This window comes from Camelus ferus, chromosome 17 (genome assembly GCF_009834535.1).
Source record: "Camelus ferus isolate YT-003-E chromosome 17, BCGSAC_Cfer_1.0, whole genome shotgun sequence".
NCBI lineage: Eukaryota > Metazoa > Chordata > Mammalia > Artiodactyla > Camelidae > Camelus > Camelus ferus.
The window spans coordinates 34,356,291-34,378,108 of NC_045712.1; the positions used below are offsets into that span (position 1 = coordinate 34,356,291).

Genomic DNA, 21,818 nt, shown 5'->3' on the forward strand with positions numbered 1-21,818 from the left:
GTCCTTATTTAGTCTGGATCAGAAGTGTCATGGCAACAGTGCATGATGGGTATTTCTGACCTGCAAGGCTAATTTTATTGAAATGAGGGTATAATGAGCAAAAGGTTACATTCGGACACTGGAAATGCCTGCCTTTTCTGACCTTTCTTTGTTGGTCTCCAGGCCAAAAGGTGTGGCCCCTTATCAGTCCAAAGATTCCTGCTTTTCTTTCTCTGCCCAGGGACCCCTGGTGCTTACATGATATATGTTTTCCTGCATTTGACTTGTGCCCCTCCTTTCTGCCCAGTTCCTGCCATTTGGTCTGTGCCCCCCTTTCTCTGCTCATATCTAGCTATCTGCTTGCTCTAAAAGTTAGATTGATACTAGCTCACCTGCTACCCTCAAGAAAATCTCTGTGCAACAAGATATACTGTAAAATGCCATAGAAGTCCCTAACCCAGTGGCACATCCCTCTTAGGTATTAACTTGGCCCCAAGAGACCCAAGGCTTATCTAGAGAAATGGGAATCCTCAAGTTTTGAAGAGTTGAGGACACCACCTTCTAGCACAACTGCTTATTTCATATCTAAGAACTGTCGTCCCGGAAGCTATCTAGAAAAATCGCAAAAATCTTACTAAGATAACCTAGAACTAAAATGACCATAATGGGGAACATTCCAGTTAGATAAGATCATTCATTTAAGAAGTGCACTTGAAAGTAAGACTTCTCAGGTGAAAAAGAATGTGAAAATGAATATATGTATGTTCGTGTGTGTCGACTGAAGTAAATGCGCAGCCTAGAAGTTGAGAGTTATGTTTTATTTGGCGGGAGGACTTGAGCCAGAATGACAGCCTCTCAGATGGCTCTGAGGGACTGCTCCGAAGAGGTAGGGGAGGAGCTAGGATATATAGGAGCTTTACAACAAAGACCAGGTAGCTGGAACAATAAAAGATTACTTGTTATCTAAAGAATACCAGGCATCTCAAGTTAAAGAATTTAGTGCTTCTCTATGTATGGGAGGAAGCAAACATTTGGGCTCACTGAATTCATTCCTTTGAGGAGCATCTAGCTATCTAGGGCCAGTATCTTGTCCTTTATTATTCTGAGTCCCCTCAGAGTGCCCCACTGTGAGCCGCTGCAGAGGCTGGGCTGCAGGCTTGTCTCCTCTAGGCGGGGGTGGCAGCTGATGACTTGATGGCTTCAGCGTTCTTTGTTCACTGATATGGTTTGCAGTATTTTTCGTTCACATGTATGACTGAAGCATTATGCTGCACACCAGAAATTGACACAACATTGTAAACTGACTATACTTCAATAAAAATATATATACTAGAAAAAAAAAAAGAAAAGAAAGTAAAGTTTCCCAAATCAACAACCAGAATGGGATTTAATTGGCATTGAAGAAGCCTCCAAAAGTCTTCCAAGATTCCAAAACTGTGAAGGAAAAGGCCACCTGGGCTAACAAGCTAAGTCACAAATCTAAGTGTAACAAGTGTCAGATTACTGATCTGAGTTCTGCTGGGCTAACTCGTAAATCTAAGTTAATAAGTGTCGGTTTGCTGATTCCCTGTTCATGTTTTTGTTAGTCAGCTGGATTTTCAAAGAGACATATCTGGCCTTGAAATGTCGGTTTGCTGTCTCACTGCCTCTACTTTTGTGATAATGATGTTGCTAAAGCTGTTCCATGCCTATTGGCCGAATACCCCAAGCTTGTACTTAACCTTATAAAACCTGATGCGCACGTCTTGGAGGTGCTCAGAGCTTAGGAGCAGAAGCCCCTCTGAGCCCGCTGGCGTAATAAATCCGAGTACTCCAACCCTCCGAGTGGCGCTTGTTTCTTGGCTGGCCTGTCATTTCCGTAACAAAACAGCTCCATTGAAAGATCCATTGCAAAAAGCTAATGAAAAGCTAAAGACGTAAAAGGTACCTAGAATAAAAGATAAAAAGACCAACGTGAGTCCTACTACTGCCCCTTGACCCCCTCTGCCTGAGTACTCACAGTCTGCTCATTCTCAACCTGAGTTGCCATTCCACTCTGAAGAGACTACAAGACAGTAAACAGTAGTCCTTCAAGTTAGTGACTATATGGCTGCAACAGGTCCAAGGCCAGAAATCTAAACCACATGGGCATGTTTTATTTATTTGTTTTTCCTCTTTTTTTTTTTTTTTAAATGAAGGGGAGGTAGTTTATTTATATTTGGAGGTGGTACCGGGGATTGAACCCAGGACCTCCTGCATGCTAAACAGGCACTCTACCGCTTGAGCTATACCCTCTCCTGTGTGGCCATGTTTTAAATTGAGAATTTAAACTGAGAACATAGGAATCTCTTGATTTCCATCTTAGTTGACGATCTTCTCCCTCCTAGAAAGAAGGAAATTGGGGATGAAGTAGTTGGACGGTGGGTCAGCCTATGAGATCATTCAAGTTGCAACCCAGGTCTTTTGTTTGTTTGTTTGTTTTCACTTTGTGTGTAACATTTAATAAACTCAATCTAAATCCAGAATGATTTACATAAAAGGATGATGTTTATTTAAACAGAGCTCAATGCAACCCAGGTCTCTGAGGAATTGAAAACAGCCGTCCTTGTCTTACAACAAGAACAAAAGCCCACCCATCCTTTTTACCATTTCCCAAAACTGCCCTATTTATCTTTTAGGTAAAATTCTGAGTTTAGGAAACAAAAGTCTTTCCTGGAGGAATTTACATTCTTTTTCTGTGCCTTTTGAGATTTTAAAGTTCTAATTGCTCTTCTTTAGGAACTGAGGGCAACTCTTTGAAATGCACCCTTCAGGGAGTTCATTCTTACCTGGAGGGGAAAAAAAGAGGAAAGGCTACAGTGAGAGAAGGTGTCTTTTCAGTAGTCAGCCTGGAAAGCAAAGATTTTGTGTCTTACCAAAATAATTTACTGTATTTGACTGTATTTACTGTTATATTTATCAGGCCTTTGATTACTTAAGAAAACCCTCAGTCTTAAAAGAACTAAGGATTTGGGTTTTGGGTTTTGTTTTTTTGTGGTTTTTTTTACAATTATGTAACTTTCTGTACTTGCCTTTGAAGTCTTGTCTTGTCACTCTGTTTAAATGGATATTTTTGACAAACTTCCCTTCCCAAAATCAAATTCTAAATGAAGTTTTTTTTTTTACCTTGAACCAACTTTGGGATATTTCAAAGGGCCCCTATAATATTTGTCCTCTCTCCCTATAAAAAGAGAAATGTTGAGCTAATTAGGCTCATTTGATATGTTACATTACAAAGGAAACATTGTCATGTAAGAAGTGATGTTTAGCTTATATTTGTATGGGTATGTTATTAACACAAGTGTTCCAGAAATTATATAAAATTCCTAAAAATCTGATATATATAATGTTATCAGTCATAATTCCAGTTATCTTATAAATGTTGGGTGTCACAAAATATGACGATGAATATATATATGTTCATGTATAACTTAAAATTTGTGCTCTACACTGGAATTTGATACAACATTGTAAAATGACTATAACTCAATAAAAAATGTAAAAAAAAATGTTGGGTGTCAGAGAAATAACAAAATTTCCTTGTCAATTCCATAATAATAAACTCTCATCCGATCTCCAGCTATGGGCATTTTAAAGTCCTTTTTCGTTTACAGGCAATTATTGTTTTAATTTCATGCTTTTGCCAAAGTGAGATTCTTGGAAAGGACTCTACCAAGTAGTCTTGATCACTACCACCACTGCCAAATTACAAGGTGTCAAAACTTAGGTACATATTTCATAACTAAAGAAGACCCCGCCTGTCTGGCCCTGTGTAAACGCCAGAAACCCCAAAATCAAGTTGACTAGAAAGAGAGGTGGCCAATATTGAGGTAGACTGCTTCCTCCCAAGAAGTCAGATTAAGAATGTTTCGTTCCATCCCTCCTTCCTCCTCTGACCATCCTTTTCCTAATTCTTCCATCCTGAAGGTCTTTATGATTCTTTTCTCCACCTTTTGCCTTGTTCTGGCCTGGAAAGATAAGTATTCACATACCTCAAGCCATTTGCAAAGGAGGAAAAAAACCCAACTGTTGGATTTGCTTTGATGCTGCTAATCCTGTCTTTCTTTCTGCCTGCCACAAACTTCTCCTGATTTCCAGTGCCTCGGATTCTCTGGAACAAGCTTGCTGGATAAACATTTCTGGGGAAGTGGAGACATAGTTACACGAAATACACGAAATGTAAAAACAGGCCAACTGGCTTAAGAAGTGTCCCAAGTTTTCTAGCTGGTTTGCATCATAGGGACCCTGGCTCAGGAATACTCTCCAAACCACGGACATTGTTTTGTTGCTCATAATATTATTGTCTTCCTAATAAGCTTGGAGGCTCAAAAAAATTTTTAATGCATGTGGGCAGCCATTGACAGATGGTCTCTCACTGACTCGAATGATGAAAGAGAACAGAAGAAGGTAACCTGCTCCAAGAATACAAGCCTGACGTCACCGCCTAGACTACTACACTGAGACCAGACGAGGCAGTAGTAACTGAGGGTCATGTTAACACTGGATATTTTTGACCAAACCTCTTGAATGATCAACAGGATGATCAAAATGGGGAACTGTTGAAATAAATTTCTGGGCCAAAGATGGAGCCACTCCTGCCAAGCGTGCCATGTCAACAAACCAAAACTTAGATAACTTTTGTGTCTCTGTAAATGTTCTGCTTGATCAGAAACACAGTATATCTAGTCAGTCAATTCCAAACACCAAGCCAACTCTGGGCTCTATACTTACCTCCTTGTTCTTTATTCATTTTCTGTTTTTTCTCTTCCTTGTTCCTTATTTTTTATCCTATATAAGTGTCCTGCCTTCAGCCCCATTTTGCCAGTCTCTGGACCCTTGGGACAAACACTGGCCATTTCATGCAGTGTTAAAGTTTGTTTAACACCTAAAATGTCTTTCTTAATTTTTATTTTTTTTAACATCACTAACCTGTTAGAGATAAATACTGAAGTACTCACAAATTAAATAATAAGCTGTGTTTTAAAATAATGCTACTGGATGGGGAAACATTGATTAAACAAGATAGATTGGTATATGTTGATTATTTTTGATACCAGGTAATGGATGCATGAGTGTTCATTGTACTATTCTCTCCATTTCCGTGAATGTTTGAAACACTCCATTAAGAAAAAAAGAAAAATAATATGGGGCTTTTTTATCACAGAATTTCAAGCCAGTCATGAGCCCCGGTTTCTTCAATAAAATGGGCTGACTGTTGCAGCACTATAATCACAGGGTGTTGTGAGAAGCAGTGCAAGCAAACTGCCCTAGGAAATGCTGTTTTATTAATACTTACTATTATTCCTATGGTTGCCAACACTAATTTGTTGCCCCCAAGAGTTCCCGCCTTGTCTCCGGTAATGGTTCATTGCACGCTTTTTTCCTGGTTCTTTCCCGTTAGTTCCCGCGCTGCCCCCCCCCCCCCAGTGGTTTAGCCCGACTTCCCCGGGAAACCCCGGGGTGGGCGGAGCACTAGGTTTCTGCGAGCGGCCGCGGTCCCCTCCGCGGAGACCGCTTGGACCGCTCCGCGTCGGGGGTGGGCCGGCGATCGTGCGGCAAGGCGCGAGCCCTGGGCTCTGATTGGCCAGCGCCGGCGTAAACATCCGGCAGGGTGGGGCGGGGCCGGAAGTGGAAGTGGAAGGCGGTGGCTGAGGCGGCTCGGGAGGTTCCGGACTCGGAGTGGGTACCTCCAGGTGCCATGGGCCGGGCTGAGCCGTGCTGAGGGGGACGCGGGGCGCTGAAAGGGACGCGGGGCTAGGCCATGGCGGGCGCTCGGGCCGCCGCGGCCGCCTCCACGGGGTCCTCAGCTTCTTCGGGCAACCCGCAGCCGCAGGAGCCGGGGCTCGGAGAGCTGCTGGAGGAGTTCTCCCGGACTCAGTACCGGGCCAAGGACTGCAGCGGGACGGGCGGCTCAAAGGTGAGTCCGGAGTCGAGATGAGCAGAAGGGGAAGGTGTCTGGCTTGGGAAGTTTCTGAGGAAAGGCTGAGGTCACGGGTCAGAGAAAGGAGAGAGGGGAAAGTTCCCAGGGTCTGGAGCCCAAGAGTAAGGGTCGGGTTTAAAAACCTAAAAGGAGGAACTCGGGTCAGAATAAGCCAAGGAAAGATGACCTTTTGTTTGAGACAAGGAGTTTGAATGGAACCATGTTCAGAGATTAGGGAGGAGGAGCTGAGGAGGGTTATTCCCCTGCATCAGGTGTGGGGACCATAGCCCTCAGGTCTAGATTTTAAAATGTCTAGAGGATTTCTTCAGGTCAGAGGGGAGAATGAAGGGGCTGGAGTGTTGGGGCAGAATGGAGCCAAGAGATAAACCGAGTGTGTCGCCTCCTTACACGGTTTCAGCATGACTTGAAAATTAGGCCCATCCCTTTCCTTCTCCCAGTAGAGCTGGAAGACGGCCCACACTCCCTCTGTTCCTTCATCAGAAGCAAGTCTCCTCTTTTTTCTTTTTACCCCTATCCTTGGGATTCCCTTCAGTCTCCTTATTGCCAGACTTGGAAGGCTTCCCATCCTAGGCACTGTCTGGCAGTCTGTTGGGAATCTTGCTGACTCTCCCATCTTTCATTCCACACGTGGTTTTGGCAGGTTTAGCATCAGGTTTTCCAGTGGGATTCTGTTTTCTGGGTCATGAAACTGCTTTGACTCCAGGGGTTATCTATGCTGGGACATACTGTAGTTGGCATCTGCTAGTGTCTGGAGTGACCCAGGGAAAACTTCAGTAATGATGGCTCTTCCCCACTCTCCAAATGGGGAAGTATTTTTCAGTGCTTAGCCTGAGGTCCACTTGTTTCAGCATCATCTGGGATCCTTATTAAAAAGAAAAGTTCCTTGGTCCCACCCGGTCCTACTGAGTGAGAATTTCTGAGGGTGGGAACCTGGAATTTGTGTTTTTTAACAGGCTTCTTAATGATACTCATGTACTTTGAAATTCAAAGATTCCTAGTTTAAACCACTTTGAGTTTTTCTTTTCGCATTTGGTCTTCTGGGTGGCTAGAGGGTTAGTGGTTTTTGCTGGGCCCCTCTTCCATCTAACACACCCTTGAAGATTAGGGTTGTCAGAAGTTATACCCGACTTTTCACTGTAGCTGGTGTTAAACTCTTGATCTCTTGCAGGTCTGTTGCAGATTTCTTGAGATGTTACAGATCTTATGTCTTTCTCTTAGTAGGTCTTTCCCTGAACTGAGTAAACGGGAGCAGTTTTAAAGGAGCTTTTTCTTCTATTTCATAAGCAAATTGTAATATCAGCTTTGTCTGCAGCTTGTACTCATTACACTAACTAGAGCTTCTAGGTACTGATCTATGGCCGGAGAATGAGGAAGAATCTGCAGCCAAAGGAAGATAATGGATTAGTGCCAGTTAAAGTAACCTAGAGCAAGAGTTCTACATATTTTGTGGATTGTGGACCCCCTTCAGAATCTGAGAAAAGCTGTAATCCTGCCTTGAAATGCTTAACATACACTATTTCACTGCAGAATTGAGAGGATCGGAACTTTGGGTTCATGACCCAGCAACATGTCTCTTTCCAGCACTGAATTATAACCACAGAGGCATGGTCATTCCCAGTGACCTCTCCAGGTCAAGGAACACCTAATTCTCACACTCAGAACCCCAGAATCTTCTTTGTGCTCAGGTCTCCTCCTCTGTGCAGGTGGAGCGCATTGAGAAGAGGTGTCTGGAGCTGTTTGGCCGAGACTACTGTTACAGCGTGATCCAGAATGTGAATGGGGATATCTGCGGCCACTACCCCCAGCACATCGTGTTCCTGGAGTACGAGAGTTCTGAGAAGGAGAAAGACACGTGAGCATCATGTAACACAAGTGGGCCCATCCAGGGAGGCCTTGACACTTCGTCCGCAGGGTCAGGAAGTCTGCAGCAGGGCAGGGCTGACTCACTTTCCCCAGGTGTTAAGCCTTATTGGCGTCTCTGCTTTCTTTGGATAGATTGGCCAGTTAGCACAGCGTAGGAGGCAGGGTTGGGAGTCACAGCCGTGGGCTCCTATTTCACGCCCATCCTGTAGCTCATTGTTCTAAGAGCTGACTTCACAGCTCACCTCTCTGAACCTCAGTGTCCTTTTTAAAGAAAGTGTGAGTGAGAGAGGTATGCTTTGTCGACATGCTTAAGGGCACTTAACCATATGTAGATCTTAAGAGCCTGAGGTCTGGGGTTAGACTGCTTCACTCTACACGCTGGCTGCCCCCCACTTGCTGGCTGTGTAACTAACTTGGGCAGATAATTAAACCTCTTTGTCTCAGTTTTCTCATCAGTAAGTTTCTACCTCTAGAGAAGTGGTTAGTGTATTTCCTGCTGATAAATGAGGTATTACAAGTCTGATGCATTTGCTGTAAGAGTTAGAAATAAGAACTACTAATGAAGTAAGTTTATTGAAGGCCTACCGGGACCTCAGTTCTTTCTGTCTTTCTGACAGCAATTCACACCTGAGCAGACACAGAGCACCTGGCCCAGGATGCAGCCCATAGGGAGTCAGTAAATGGTAGCAGGTGTTTGACACTGAAGTAATCACAACACTGAGGCTCCAGGAAGTACTTTATGTTGATCTCAAAGTATGTTCCCCTAGTCTCCCTGCTTGCTGTTGATTTGAAGGGAATTCTAGGAGCTGTTGACAATACTATATCGGTGGAAGCCTGGCCCCATGGCTACACTGTTAGGACGAGTGCTATGGTACAGCCACGCGGCAAAGGGCAGCAGCTCTCCCTACTCAGAACTTACCTGCCCGTGCACCCACGACCTGGCTAGAGATTCTGAATCTTGAGCACCAGAGCCACTGAATCAAAAATCACAGCATAACGAGATGGCCCAGTGATTTGTATGCACAGTAAGGTTTGAAAAGCACTGCTGTGGAGGGGGAGGATATAGCTCGGTGGTAGAGCGCGTGCTTAGCATGCATGAAGTCCTGGGTTCAATCCCCAGCACCTCCATTAAATAAATACATAAATAAATAAACCTAATTACCTCCCTTCCCAAAAACAAAACAAACAAAAAGTGCTGCTATAGATAAACTGGGAAGAAGAGTCGCTTCTGCCTGGGGGGTGAGTGAGCAGGCCCCATGGTGGAGGTGCCTTTCAGCTGGAATTGGAAGGATGAGTAGGAAGTAGGAGTTTCCCTGAAATGTCCTTAGTGACCAGGTTGCATAGGGTCTTGATCATCAGGCCTAGGAGAGTGGACTTGGGTGTTAGTGGTTATTGTGCTAGTGTCCCCTGAGCACTCGTCAAAATCACAAATTCCAGGGCCCCTGAATTGAAATTTCCAGAATCTACGTTCTCAGAGAGCTCCCTGGGTGAGTCTTAAATTTTCTGTAGCCTGGGAACCACAGGGAGCTGGGAAGGCTTTCCAGCAGAGGAGGCACCAGGTCAGAGGAATTTCCTCATCTGAGTTGGGTATCTGTAAGTGTGCTCCCCCATAGGGTCGTGGTGGGTTCACTCAGAAGACGGAATGTCTTAAAAAAGCAGATGATGCGGAGATGATAGAAACTGTATGCCTGCCTCTTCTTTCTGTCACCACCATGGCCCTCACACTTTGTCTAGCTGGGTTTTGCCTTATAGGCCATGACACTACCATATATCCAGACTGAGTTACACAAGGTAGAACTGGACTCAGGAAGTGATTTTGTCCCGTTAACCAGCCTCCCCAGTTTAGCTCATCATTTGGGAATGGAATCCGGGATAAGAATCTCTGAATGGCCAAGACATGTGTTTGTCAACAAGACCAGCTGCTGCCATGTGGCCGACCTCAGGGATCCAGTTGGAAGCCCTACCAGAGAGATGAAGTCCCTTTACCTTTAGGTCTGGTGGGTAAGAGACCAATAAATGAGCAATGACAGTTGGCCAGATAAGAAGGCCAGAATGAGGGCAAGTGAGGCACTGGGAGTTAGTAGTTAAAGTTCTTCCTCCAGTTCCAGCTGGTGTGTGTGCGTGGTGGGGGGGGTGTTCTTCAACACCAGCTAGGGGTCCTGCAGTTCAACTCAGTTCTGACACTGTCTCCCCAGAGATAGCAGCAGATCCCACAAGACAAGCATAAATATACAAGCGCACTTTGATTCATTCAAATATACGCATCATGTGTCAGACACAGCCCAGTGCTTAGCTCAGTAAGAAAAAGATCCTACGGCCAAGAGATCATGAAAGTGAAAACAGGAACCACTGAGAACAGAAACTGAATTCGTTCTTTAAGCAGGGGACCCAGGAAAATAAACCACCAGCTAGCCTAACAAGAAAATGTGAAGTCTGACTTCACATAAGACTGCCCAGAGCCCCTAAGAGGGAAACCCTGGCCTGATCTCTGCCGCAGTTTTGTGGAGAGTTTGCTGAATCGAAGGATTCGACCTGGGAGAATCAAAGGCACTTTCAAGGCATTTAGAGCTGAGGGAGCTACTGGTGTGAGCTCAGTAAGAGTCCCTTGAATCAGATGGCCCTGACCACATCTATGCAAATGGCCGGGGGCCACCGGAACGTGGGAGGAAGACTGCTGTGAGCAGTACTGTGTGTGCTGTCTATTTTATATTCTCATGGCATCTGAGTTCAATTAGAAGATTGTTTCATGGAGGTGCCTTTTTATTTCACAGAGAATCTAAGTGAGAGGAAGGTCGCAGAACTTGGTTTTCAGTGAGCAGTGTGTTTTCTAGGGCCTGGCTAGTTGGCTCAGGTCATCCTACAGGCGCCTTGAAGAGGCACCCTTGCCTCTTCAAGTTTGCCATTCTTCCTTCTTCCTTTGAAAAAGGAAAAAATCTCCATTATAGAAGTAACATCTTATGTAGTCACTTCTCTGTTATTTGAATCGGTTATAGTAAGGATGTAATAATTTTGTGATTTAAAACAAAATAAAGATTTAGTAAGAATCAAAAAAATAACATCTTAAATCAGAAATGAGAAAAATACACCATTGGAAGTGTAAGAACTCTTCCTTTATCTATCCCTTGTTCTCTTTCCAAGATCAGCAAACTTTTTGTCCAGGTGTTTATTTGAAGCCCCTTTTTAACTTCCAATTTGAAATCCTTACTTGTAATAGTTATTTTGTTAGTAACTGGCTTGGGAATATGTCTATGAAGGCTACTAAGAAATTAGCAGTGTGTTTGAAAGACTATTAATGCCAACAGCATCCAGATATGCTTTATAAAGTACCACAGATGTTTCGAAATCACTGAACTCACTCATTCTGAAATAGTCATTTGTGTGCACGTGCTGGGCAGTAACATGGGAGCCCTCGACAGACTGGGACGTGGAAGGCATTAAACACCCTCAGGGACTTGACCTGGAAGCTCACCCCTTGTAGGGAGGGAGCATGAGTGAATTCCTCCCTCCTCGGTTACCCTGCCTAGCTGAGATAGCTTCCCACTCTCACTGTCCTGCCTCTTGTTTCTCTTGCTGCCAGAAGCTCTGGCTGGTTGATTTCAAGCTTTTTGTTAAGAATTGGTAGGTGAATCTATGAGAGTAGAGCCTTAGTTTAGGGGTCTGCTGATCTGACATGATTTAATGTAGGGGTGACTTGCTTAATGTGAACCTATTTTTTTCACGTTCTAGAAGCTCCCTTACCAAACCTGTTGCATTAACGACTGTGCTCCTCAGTGCCACCTGTAGCTTCTCTCCTGCTTCCTTTGCTCCAGCGTTGGCTGCCCTGGTGGCTTTTTGGACTGTTAGAAGTATTTGGACTGTTGGTGAGGTAGACGCTCATAGCCATGTGGAATGTGTACCTTCATCTCATCCTGCCCTCTGAAAGTTCACAGAAATGGCCCTGTGATTTCCAGGGGGTCCCCAGCATACCTGTTTTCTTACTTTGGGAGTCAAAAACTGAACACTCTAGACATACTCAACATTTGGTTTGCTCTATATATTTCTGTATTTTATATACGTCTTCAGGGTAGCTCACTTTGTTTTTCATCTTAAAGCGTCTGAAATCGGGATGATTTCAGTTTTAACATCTATAGTATAGCCTTTTTTTCTTTTCTTTTCCTGAAGAACTTAATATATCCATGGCCTAGAATTTAGGAATCTGAGCGTTTATTAAATGAGTATTCACACACACGCAGACCTAACGTGGAGTCTGCGTGAACACACACACACACAGTGCACATGCAGAAGCAGGCTGACCCGCCCCTCTCGCCCCCCCCCCCCCCCCGTTAGGTTTCAGAGCACTGTGCAAGTGAGCAAGTTGCAAGATCTCGTCAACCGCAGCAAGACAGCCAGGTGCAGGGGACGGTTCGTCTGCCCGGTGATCCTGTTCAAGGGCAAGGTAAGAGCACAGGCACGGCCTCGCACGCACGCTCTGAGACCCTCTCGTGGGGGAACTGACTTAGTGCGGAGCAGAGGGTCATCTTGTTCTTGGCATTCACCAGCCAAGTGTCGAGTGGTTACGGGGTCCCCGGTGCTCCGGGAGCACCGAGAAGCAGACCGATTCTGATACCACTGCCGAGGGCGGGTCTAGGTACGGGAGGGAGCGTCCCACCAGAGTCCCCCACCCTGCGTTCCGGGCCAGGCTGCCTGGGTTCAGGTCCTGGCCGTGTTACTTCCTGCCTGTGCAAGGCCTTCGTTCCCTCCTCTATGGACTGGGAAAAATAACCTCGCCTACGTCAGAGGTTTATGAGTAGGGTAGATTAAGTGAGTTAATACATTGTTGTTTGTTCATTCCTTCAAGCATATCATTCACCAAGTGTTTATTGAATATGTATCATGTTCCGGGCGCTGCTTCGGGTCTTAAGATACATCAGCGTATAAAGTAGACACAAGTCCTTACCCTCACGGGGGTTGTAGTCTAGTGACTGATGTTAGTTGGCTCCCCAGTATGATCTCATGCACCTCTTTATAATCCTCTGGTGTATTTGATGGTCCCATTTTGCAGATGAAACGAAGGCTCAGAGTGGTTCAATAGATTCCCCAAGTTTACTTCACACAACCTGAGAGCTGGGGTTTAAACTTACGGCACAACTCTCTCAGGCTGCCACACTGCAGGTGAGGGTCGCACGGTGTGGTGGGAGAAGCCCTCCCTCCAACCAGGACAGGCAGCAGTGTGGACGGACAGACATGGCCTCGGGAAGTGGGCGGGCGTGGCTGAGGCCGTGGTGCTGGAGGATAAGCAGAATGCTGACTGGCAGGAGGGAGGGAGGGAGGGTGCTCCCGAGGGGGCAGGCAGTGAGGGAGGCTGGGAGACTCCCTGCCCGACTGGAGTGGAAGGTTCACCTTGGAGCCGAGGGTGGAAGGGAGTGAACACAGGAGGCTGACTGCGGCTGGGGTGTTTACATTTGCCCGGAGAGCCTCTGATTTCTGAGCAGGGAAATGCAGGACGGAAATGGATTTTTTTGAGGAAGATTAATAATCCAGAAGGAGTGGACTAACGTGGGGAGCCTGGAAGAGGGGAGGGGAGCAGGGACGTAGTGTCTCTTCATCTAACAGTGCCTGAGTGCAGGCACTCCAGTCCTGGTGGCTCACGGGCTCCGGCTCCAGCCTCCCAGTGTGAGTGGGCAAGGGCCAGGGCAGGGCAGTGGGGAGGAGAGACACCAGGCTTGTTTCCGTCCCTTCGTGCGTTTCTCTCATAAAACGGAAGAAGGGCAGATGTGAAAGGGGAGGTGGGAAAGGAGACTCGGCCACAGGCCTCCATGGGCAGGTTGGCTTTAGGGAGAAATATGTACGGAAGTTAAGTTCCAGAAATTGATCATCTGCAAGCTATTTATTCCCCCTTCCCCTCTGAAAGGTTGCTGTTCCTGTAAGTTATCAGAACTCCAGTGGAAGGACCACTGCTCCGTGGAGCATAGTGCTGGTTGCTAGAAATTAAGTAGGAAATACCCAAACCAGTGTTGCCCAAAGTGTGTTTCGTAGAACAGTAGTTTAAGGATATGCTTGTGAGAAGCGTTACTTGTCTAGTAAGAGTGAGAAGTAACTCATCCTTGATCAGCCTGACCCCCGAGCTCCAGATTCATAAAGCACATCAGTACGTGAATGTTGACATAGGAGAGGCTCTGAGAAGCCCGGGGTGGCTTTGTCTCGTCTGGTATTTCTCACCCATTGGTCTGCAGACCTCAACGAAGGGACTTTTCTGAATGCACATGGGAAAGGCTGCCCTGACCAGCTTAGTGCAGAGGGACGGGATGGCGCCTTGTGAGCATTTACGGACCTGGGAGGCCTGGGAGAAAGAGTCCTCGGGCAGCTGTTTGCGGAGGGAGGGCGATGAGTTGGAGGGATTATTGTGAGGAGACTGAGGCGGTAAGTGTTGCTGAGGGCTCTGCCGTTAATCCTGCTTTCTCCTCCCTTTGCTCCCTCTTGTGCAGGAGATGTGGTACCATTTCACACCCTGTAGCTTCCCCTGGCTCAGTTGGTGTTCACTTGCTGAATACCTGCTCATATGTGCTTTATTCCAGTTGTGTGTTTGAACACCTGTCGTCTCCCTTCCACCATAAACCTTTTGAGGGCAGAGGCCTTGTCTGACCGCGGTCCTCCCAGCACCTAGAAAAGTGCCCACCAAGCTTCTAAGTGCAAGCCCCGTAGGAAGACACTGGTCTTGGGGGAAAGCAGTCTTGGACCCTGTGTTAGCTTCTAGGGGACAGAGGACTAAGATGGTCCTTGTCCCCTTGGAGCTCAGCCAGTGGAGAAGGCAGACCCGTGAACTAGCAGGACCGTGTCTGCTGCTGTGAAGTGGGGAGCTGGGCCTCAGAGATGGGGCTCCCAGCGGGCCAGCGGTGGCAGTGGTGCTTGTTACCAGGACACCCTCGGAGGCACCTCCGCCTGCCAGCCTGGGGAGGGGAGGGGTGTTCAGAAGTGTCTGCTTCCTGCTTCCTCCAAAACTCAGTTCACGGTGGCAAGTGTGGCTGAGGAACTAAATGTTTGATTTTATTTCATTTCAGTTAATTTATATCTTATGCCTGAAGCAGTGTAGAATATTTTTGGTAAAACACAACTTCATTTTGGGATGGGATTACATTTCCCTTTAAATGCTGAAAACACGCTAGTTGAGATGTGCTATAAGTGTAAAAATACACACTGGATTTTGAAGACTTAATCCAAAAAATGTAAAATATTAATAATTTTGTAAATGATAGTATGTTGATACAGTATTTTGTATATGTTGGGTTAAATAAGGTATATTATTAAAATTTAAAAAAAATACTCAGTTCAAGCATTTAAGTGTGAGATGTTCTCCTGTGCCGTTTTCCCTGTCAACACTTGCATTTGACTTTTAGGCGATTAGAATTGGGACAAGTCGTCTTTCTCTTTGTTTCTTCCCTTGAGAGATGGGGAGCAGAGGTCAGCCACGTTTGTTTTGTGTGCCAAAGTTCTTTACTACATTAGCAAAACCCGCAGAGCAACACTCCTCGTGCAGAATTAGCGGCCACTCCTAATTAGGTAAATGGAGAGCATTCAGAGAGTGTCTTGCTTTTTCAGTCGGGAGCTAAGCTGAAAGTACAGAAATGGCAGATTATGGAGCCGCGAGGCCAGAGGGCAGGGCCAGGAGTTACTCTCTCCAGTGGGAACAGCTTCCTCCAGGCGCTGGCTGGGGACTTTGCTGCCGAGGTACCAGAAAGACAGGGACAGGTCAGATCGAAGGGATGTGGGAGAGGAATTGGGAGCAGAGAGAGGAATCTGAAACTTGAAAAGAACTTAAGAAACAGTCTCAAAGCTCAACAGCCAAAGAGGGGGTGTGTGTCTCTTCTGAAGTTTTAGCAGAAATAATGCAAAGAAGAGTGAAATTTGGTGCCAGCCGCTTAGGTGATGCAGAAGAGTGGCATGGTCACACATGCCAGTTGAACCACACGCCCCTCACCCCCATTGTCTTGCTCTCAGGAATCAGAACACCCTTCTTCTGTTGGAATTTTGGGGGTCCTCAGCCTGGGAATTGACCCTTCCCAGCTGCAGCTCCCCATTGTGCTGCTCCTGATTGCCGGTCCCTCCAGAGTAGGGGCTGTTCTCGAGGCTGGGGATGGGTCCAGGGATGAACTTGAGAGCCCAGGAAGCTCTGGAGATGTAGGTAAACTCTAGTGTGTACATTTGTATCTGGGGATAGTTTATCATTTTCATCAGATTTTTAAAATGCTTTTGGACCCAGCAGCCCCCGCAGAGTGTATCGTGCTTGGGCCTCAGGAATCTCCACCCGAACTCTTCTTCAGAGGCTTCCCACATTCGTCCTTGTGCCTGGCACTGAGAAAGCGCCCCACCCCGCCCCGGGTTGTAGCCAGGTGGCTTTTCTATTCCCTGCCCCCTCCTGCAGGCCGCTTACCTCGGAAAGCCGGGTGATGACGGCAGTTCTCACCACACCCCTTTCCTGTAGCCACAAAACCATTTCTTTCCCACTGCCTTACAGGTGGAGAAGGAGGAGCCCTTGGGCAGTATTTTGCAGTCTTCCAGGGACCCTCTGTACGTGGCCGGGCGGTGTGACCCTTTCAGAAACACCTTCACCCTGTCGCAGTGTAATCCCAGCCACCCTCACTGCCACCCCAGCCTTCAGCTACACCCTGTGTTCACTGAATGTCTCCTCCCATTCCCCCAACCTCCTGGATCTCCTCAAACACAATTTATGAAGATTCAACCTTAAAATTTGATAGTGCAGTTCATGCCACTTGCCTGGTTTCTAGAATGATGAGGAAAAGAGTAAATGTATACGTAAGCACAGTGAGAGCTGCTCCATTTCCTTAATGTAGAAGAAAGAAGATAAAATTTCTTGGGGAAAAAAAAAAGACCCTGACCATTTCTCCTGTAATCAGCCCTGCTGCTTCAAAGGTTGCTCACCCCTGCGCTGGACAGTTTGTTCCAGTGACGGTAAACATATAGGCTTGGGAGGTCGCTGAGCTGGATCACATCCCAGCTTGCCCCTCACTGCCCCCTCCAGTGCCTCTCATTCGGGGGAGAGAACCCCTCGATGGTGGCTGGAGGTTAAGTTCTAGGCATACTTCAGACTGACTGCCGTGTCCTGGGTGCTAAGAGAACTTTGGGGGCGTGCTCCTGCTTCCGTTTTGCTGGCCTGGAATAATCAGAGTCCTGGGTGGTCCCCACACTGTGTGCTGTTCAGAAAACCAGCTGACTGTTGGTCCGAGGGCACAGACTTCCAGTTATAAGATAACTAAGTTCTGCGGATCTAATGTTCAGCATGGTGATTATAGTTAGTAATACTGTATTATATACTTGAAAATTGCAAAGAGAGATGATCAGAAATGTTTTCGCCACAAAAAAGAAATGGTAATTATGTGCCAGGAGGCCACCGGTGGTAGCTGTGGCTGTGGTGGTAATGATTCTGCAATATTTAAGTGTATCAGATCGGCATGTGGTACACCTGAAACTCACCCAATGTCAAGTGTCGATTATATCTCAAGAAAGCTGGGGCAAACAGCCAGAAAACTTCGGAAAAGCATCTGATGCCTGAAAATGCTGTTTCTCTCCCAGCACATTTGCAGGTCGGCCACGCTGGCTGGATGGGGGGAGCTGTACGGGCGCACTGGCTACAACTATATTTTCTCAGGTGAGTGCTGAGCCGCACCCCCTGTGACTAAGAACCGGAGCCCAGTCGTGGAGAATAGTCACCTGTGGCTGCAGCCATGGCGGTAGAGGATGCGCATGAGCTGGGGTAGCCCAGGGGCCTTCCTTTCGTCACCTGAGGAGATGACTGGGGTGTGGAGGACTGCCGCCCCGTGAGAGACAGGAGGGTGGTCCCTGGGGTGGTGCCTCGGGGAAGGAGGCTGGTGAGGACACCCCTGGGAGCCCCCCTGGGTGGTGCTGACCACAGGTTTCTCCGGTAGGGGGTGCAGATGACGCCTGGGCAGACGCAGAGGACGTCACGGAGGAGGACTGTGCTCTTCGGTCAGTGCCAGGTTGTTACGTGTCTGGGCTTGTGTTGGGGGCGGGGTGTCTGACCAGGGTGGTCGATTTCATACTGACTTTGTCGCTGGTCCAGGTGACTTGTTGTGACTTTGTCCCTGGTCCAGGTTAGTGGATTGGCTCCCTTCCTCCCGCTGACAAGTCTGTGTCCCTGAAACAGGGTTGTTGAAGTCCATCCCACAGCTTCCCCCGAAAGCTGACTTGATGGACTTTCTGAGCCATCTGTCTTTATCCCGGCTACTCGCCGGGATCCCAGAGAGTGTGCGCCAGCCCTGGGGTTCCTGGTGCCATGGGTCCAAGACAGTGCAGACACCTGTGTGTGTCTTTAAGCCCCACAGTTTCCAGGGTGTGGCACGGCACCCTGGCACCGAGGCCCAGGGCAGGGGCTGGGGTCCCCACATGGGAGAGGTGGACACTTGGAGTTCCACTGCTGTGTGATGGGCGCTATAACAGCGGGATACAGAGGAGTGTGTTAGGGCCCCTTACATGGAGGGAATGGGCTGGCTCCCACTCGTCCTCCCTCCTTTCCACCTAGCTCCTGTCCAAAGACCTTGAGAAAACGACACTAATAGATATTTTGGAAAAGCTCCCTAGCATGGTCTGTACCACATGGAAATCTTTAACGTGTCAAGCATCTCTGGAACGCACACCAGCACCCTAGTCAGGTCGGGTGCGCAAAATCACAGCTTGGTGCATGAAAAGGCATCTTGCTGTGCCCGGCTTCTGCTCGTTCATTCCAAGAGCAGCAGCTCTGGCTTGTGCTCAAGAATGTTCAGCTCTTCCCCCAAGATCAGATGACCTCTGCCCCAGCCAGGCCGTCTTCCGCAGCTTCCACTGTTCCTGGAGTCTGCTGGAGACGGTACAGCAGTGCGCATTAAAAAAAATTATAATAATGGTGACTGTTTACTTGTTCTACTTTTGCCTTTATCTGTGTGACTGATCCAAAGGCAGCTTGGGGATTAGGAAAATGTTATCTTCTCCTTGCATCATAGGCTGTCTAAGTGGAGGGAATTCACTTGCTAATATTTCATAATCACTTGATAAAATAGCACTAAAAAGTCCATCTCCCAACAAGATTTTCAATCTGTTACATTATGAGTAAGTCATATGGCTAAAAACTGTCATAAATGGTGGAAAGGCAGCAGGGTAGAGAGAGATAAACGAATGAAAGCTCAAAGATTCTATCAGCCACTAGCCTGCTGCTTTTTAGAACTCAGAGATTATCTTGAGTCTTCTGGCTTAACATCAAGCAGTGCCAAAAAGCCCTTTCCTGGTCCAGCTGCAGATTGCTCTTCTTTGAAGTTCATCGCAGAGAGCGGGATAATCTCTTAGAAAGTCACCTTTGCTGGAACCAGTGGTTCTCTCTTGGCCCTCCCTCCGTCTTCCGGAGAAGCGAAGCAGCAGCTCAACTGTAGAAGCAGTGATGCCCATACTTCCTCGAGCACCCCCCCACCCCACCCCAGCCTCTGGGAATGAACGCGCAGTGCAGCCTCTCCCTCTGGCTCTTTGTTTCAGAAGCTCCGACACGCATCTTTTTGATAAGGTCAGAGGCTATGACATCAAGCTGCTCCGGTACCTGTCAGTCAAGTACATCTGTGACCTGATGGTGGAGAACAAGAAGGTGAAGTTTGGCGTGAAGTGAGTACAGGGCGCCCCCCACGAAGTGGGCAGAGGCTCGTGGGTTTGGGGATGGGGCCGAGCCGCTCCTCAGGGCGCACTGCATGCCCGGCCTTGTGCTGAGGGCTTCGTGTGCAGCCTCCTCTCTCTATCTTCACCTAGCCCTGCTAGGCAGGTTCTAGTGTCCTCCCCTTGGAGGGGAGAAACTTAAGCACAGAGAGGGTAAGTAACTTGCTTAAGGTGGTCCAGCTAGCACCGAGGGAGCCGGGAGTCTCCAGCCTGTGCCCTGCCACCAGCGTGCCACCTCCGAGAGATGGGGGTCTCTTTAAAGTGGAGCCAAAAAACCAGTACTTACTCGATTTTTATGTCCCGCATGGACCCCATCTTCACATGATAAGGCAAAATTTGAAAAAAATGGAGCCTGAGTTAGGGTGATGACATTGTGGGAGTTCTTCCAATGTGTTGTTTATTTTTTCATAATATTTACTTTTAATTATGCTGAGTTTGTCTTAGAAAATAAGGCGCACTGAGGCTGAGTTACAGATTAGCTGTCTGCAGATGCCTGACTGTCCTGTCCCTCCCTCGTCTGTCAGAATATTCCGGCATCTTCTGCAGATGCTGTTTGGGAGGGTCCCCAGTGAGCTTGGGAGAAGATGGTAGAGGCAGGAGTCCCCTCAGGGCCCCTCCGACAGAGTCTCGGTTACTTGCTTTCTTCTGAGTCCGCCCTCCGGGTCGGGACGGCCGTGCGGCCTTGTTTGAGGCGTGGACAGAAAGTAGTTCTGCAACTTCAGGCCCCTGTTGTGGGTGCTGTGGCCTTAGTGGGAGAGGAAGCTCTCTCTCCTGATCAGCCTGGGGAGCCGGCAGAGGAGTTACATTTCTTAATTGGTCAGAGTAAGCCCTGCTGAAGGGAGTCATTCCTTACTCTGAAGAGTAGGCTCTGTAGCCGGAGGAGGATCTTAGCGGTTGCGGTGCTCGTGGGGGATGGTGATGCCATAACACGCTGTGTCCTGTCTTGTAGTGTGACCTCCTCCGAGAAGGTGGACAAAGCCCAGCGCTATGCCGACTTCACGCTCCTCTCCATCCCGTACCCAGGTAGGGGCTCGTCTCAGGGTCTAGTCGAGCGACAGGCTTCCTAGGACTGGGGGCTCTCGGAGTGACTCTGCACTTAGGTACACAGGTGCCCCTGAGCTTTCGGGGAGGATCTGATGTCAGTCAGCCTGGGACGCTGTGGTTCTGGTCCTCTGCTCTCGCACGTAGGGTAGGACGCTGGACGCTGTTCTGGAAGCGGCTTTCCCCTCAGAGGGGCCCGGGGATCGAGTCCTGGCTCAGGTGCTCCCTGCTACAGCCTTGAGCGACTGACTTCACTTCAGGTTTTCTCAGGGGTCGCTGGGACTGGCTGAGCCTTAGCTCCCAGTTTCACTGTGAGGATTACATGAGGTCGTGTTGGTCAGACTGCTCTGTGCGGGTAAAGTCCTATTTCAGTGTGAAGTGACAGTGTTAGTCCTCCAAGCCAGCGGCTCTGCGCCGGTGCTGTGGTGGTAGAGGACACGGGAGCTCTGCCCCAACTGTGCCTAGCTGGTGGCCTCGCCACGTCGCGGAGCACTTGGCTGTGTTGTCACCTGGCTGTGATTGTCTCCGGCGCACAGACGTGTGTGTGACCTGGGGCCAGGGCGGTGTTGTCTGCACTAGAAGCTAACCTTGTATGAGTCCAGTTGGTAGCACCGAAGCTCTGGCAGTAGTTCCTTGTTCAGGGAGATAACATTTGAGCCCTAACGTCAGCGTAAGACTCTGTCAACAGGCAGCAGGAGGCGGACTCTTTCTTCTTGAAACCTCTCGGCCTCTCAGCACTCGCATCTGCCTTCAGTCCTATGCTGGCTCTGGTCTGCCCATCTTGGAGCCAAGTGGCCAATAGTAGGAGCTGCTGGTGACAGCAAGTTGCTGTGTAGCCAGGAGGCCTTCTCTTCAGAACCTCAGGTTCATCCAGGGCTGGTGGTACCCCAACTACGACCCCTGGTCGCCTGGCTCTCTTACAGAGGCCTCCATAGGACTCTCTTCCCTCTTCTCTGCTACCTTAGCATTTGGCTGCAGGTAGAGCTGGGTGTGGGTCCCAGCCCCAGCGCGGTGTCCTTGAACGAAACAAGCCCCTTAATTCTTCCTACATCTAATTCATCCTCTGTAGAGTGAGGATGAAGGTGCTTATTTCAGGGTAAAGTGCCATACCTGCTCCTGGCAGGTGCTCGGTAAACACCAGGTGGAGTGACGGGTATGTGGGAGGAAAGGCTCACTCTGTGACTGCGATGGTGACACCTTGGGCTCGGCGGCATCAGAGCTGGGTCACGACAGGGATGTCTCCCCACCACCCTGCTGGGGGTCCGCACTGGAGCCATTGGGTAGCTCTAAA

General features: G+C 48.1%; 1 protein-coding gene and 1 long non-coding RNA gene across 6 annotated transcripts in view; one reads left to right on the forward strand and one right to left on the reverse strand.

Annotated features, from left to right (window-relative positions):
* Positions 1–2,161: 2,161 nt before the first annotated feature.
* LOC116657048 lies at positions 2,162–5,349 on the reverse strand. Its single transcript, XR_004311972.1, has 3 exons — positions 5,294–5,349; positions 3,990–4,136; positions 2,162–2,786 (listed from the first exon to the last, which is right to left on the reverse strand). It is a non-coding gene; the product is annotated as an uncharacterized LOC116657048 (long non-coding RNA).
* A 267-nt stretch (positions 5,350–5,616) lies between these two features.
* Positions 5,617–21,818, forward strand: part of MTMR14 (myotubularin related protein 14) — a 40,759-nt gene continuing 24,557 nt past the window's right edge. For 4 of the 5 annotated variants that reach the window (XM_032458887.1, XM_032458889.1, XM_032458890.1 and 1 more), the window contains exons 1-7: positions 5,617–5,914; positions 7,642–7,790; positions 12,128–12,236; positions 17,369–17,444; positions 17,722–17,782; positions 19,316–19,438; positions 20,436–20,509. In XM_032458887.1, the coding sequence (XP_032314778.1) occupies positions 5,759–5,914; positions 7,642–7,790; positions 12,128–12,236; positions 17,369–17,444; positions 17,722–17,782; positions 19,316–19,438; positions 20,436–20,509 (748 nt within the window). In that variant the 5' untranslated portion in view covers positions 5,617–5,758. The remainder of the gene's footprint in view (positions 5,915–7,641; positions 7,791–12,127; positions 12,237–17,368; positions 17,445–17,721; positions 17,783–19,315; positions 19,439–20,435; positions 20,510–21,818) is intronic. The other variant, XM_032458888.1, reaches the window with a different exon arrangement.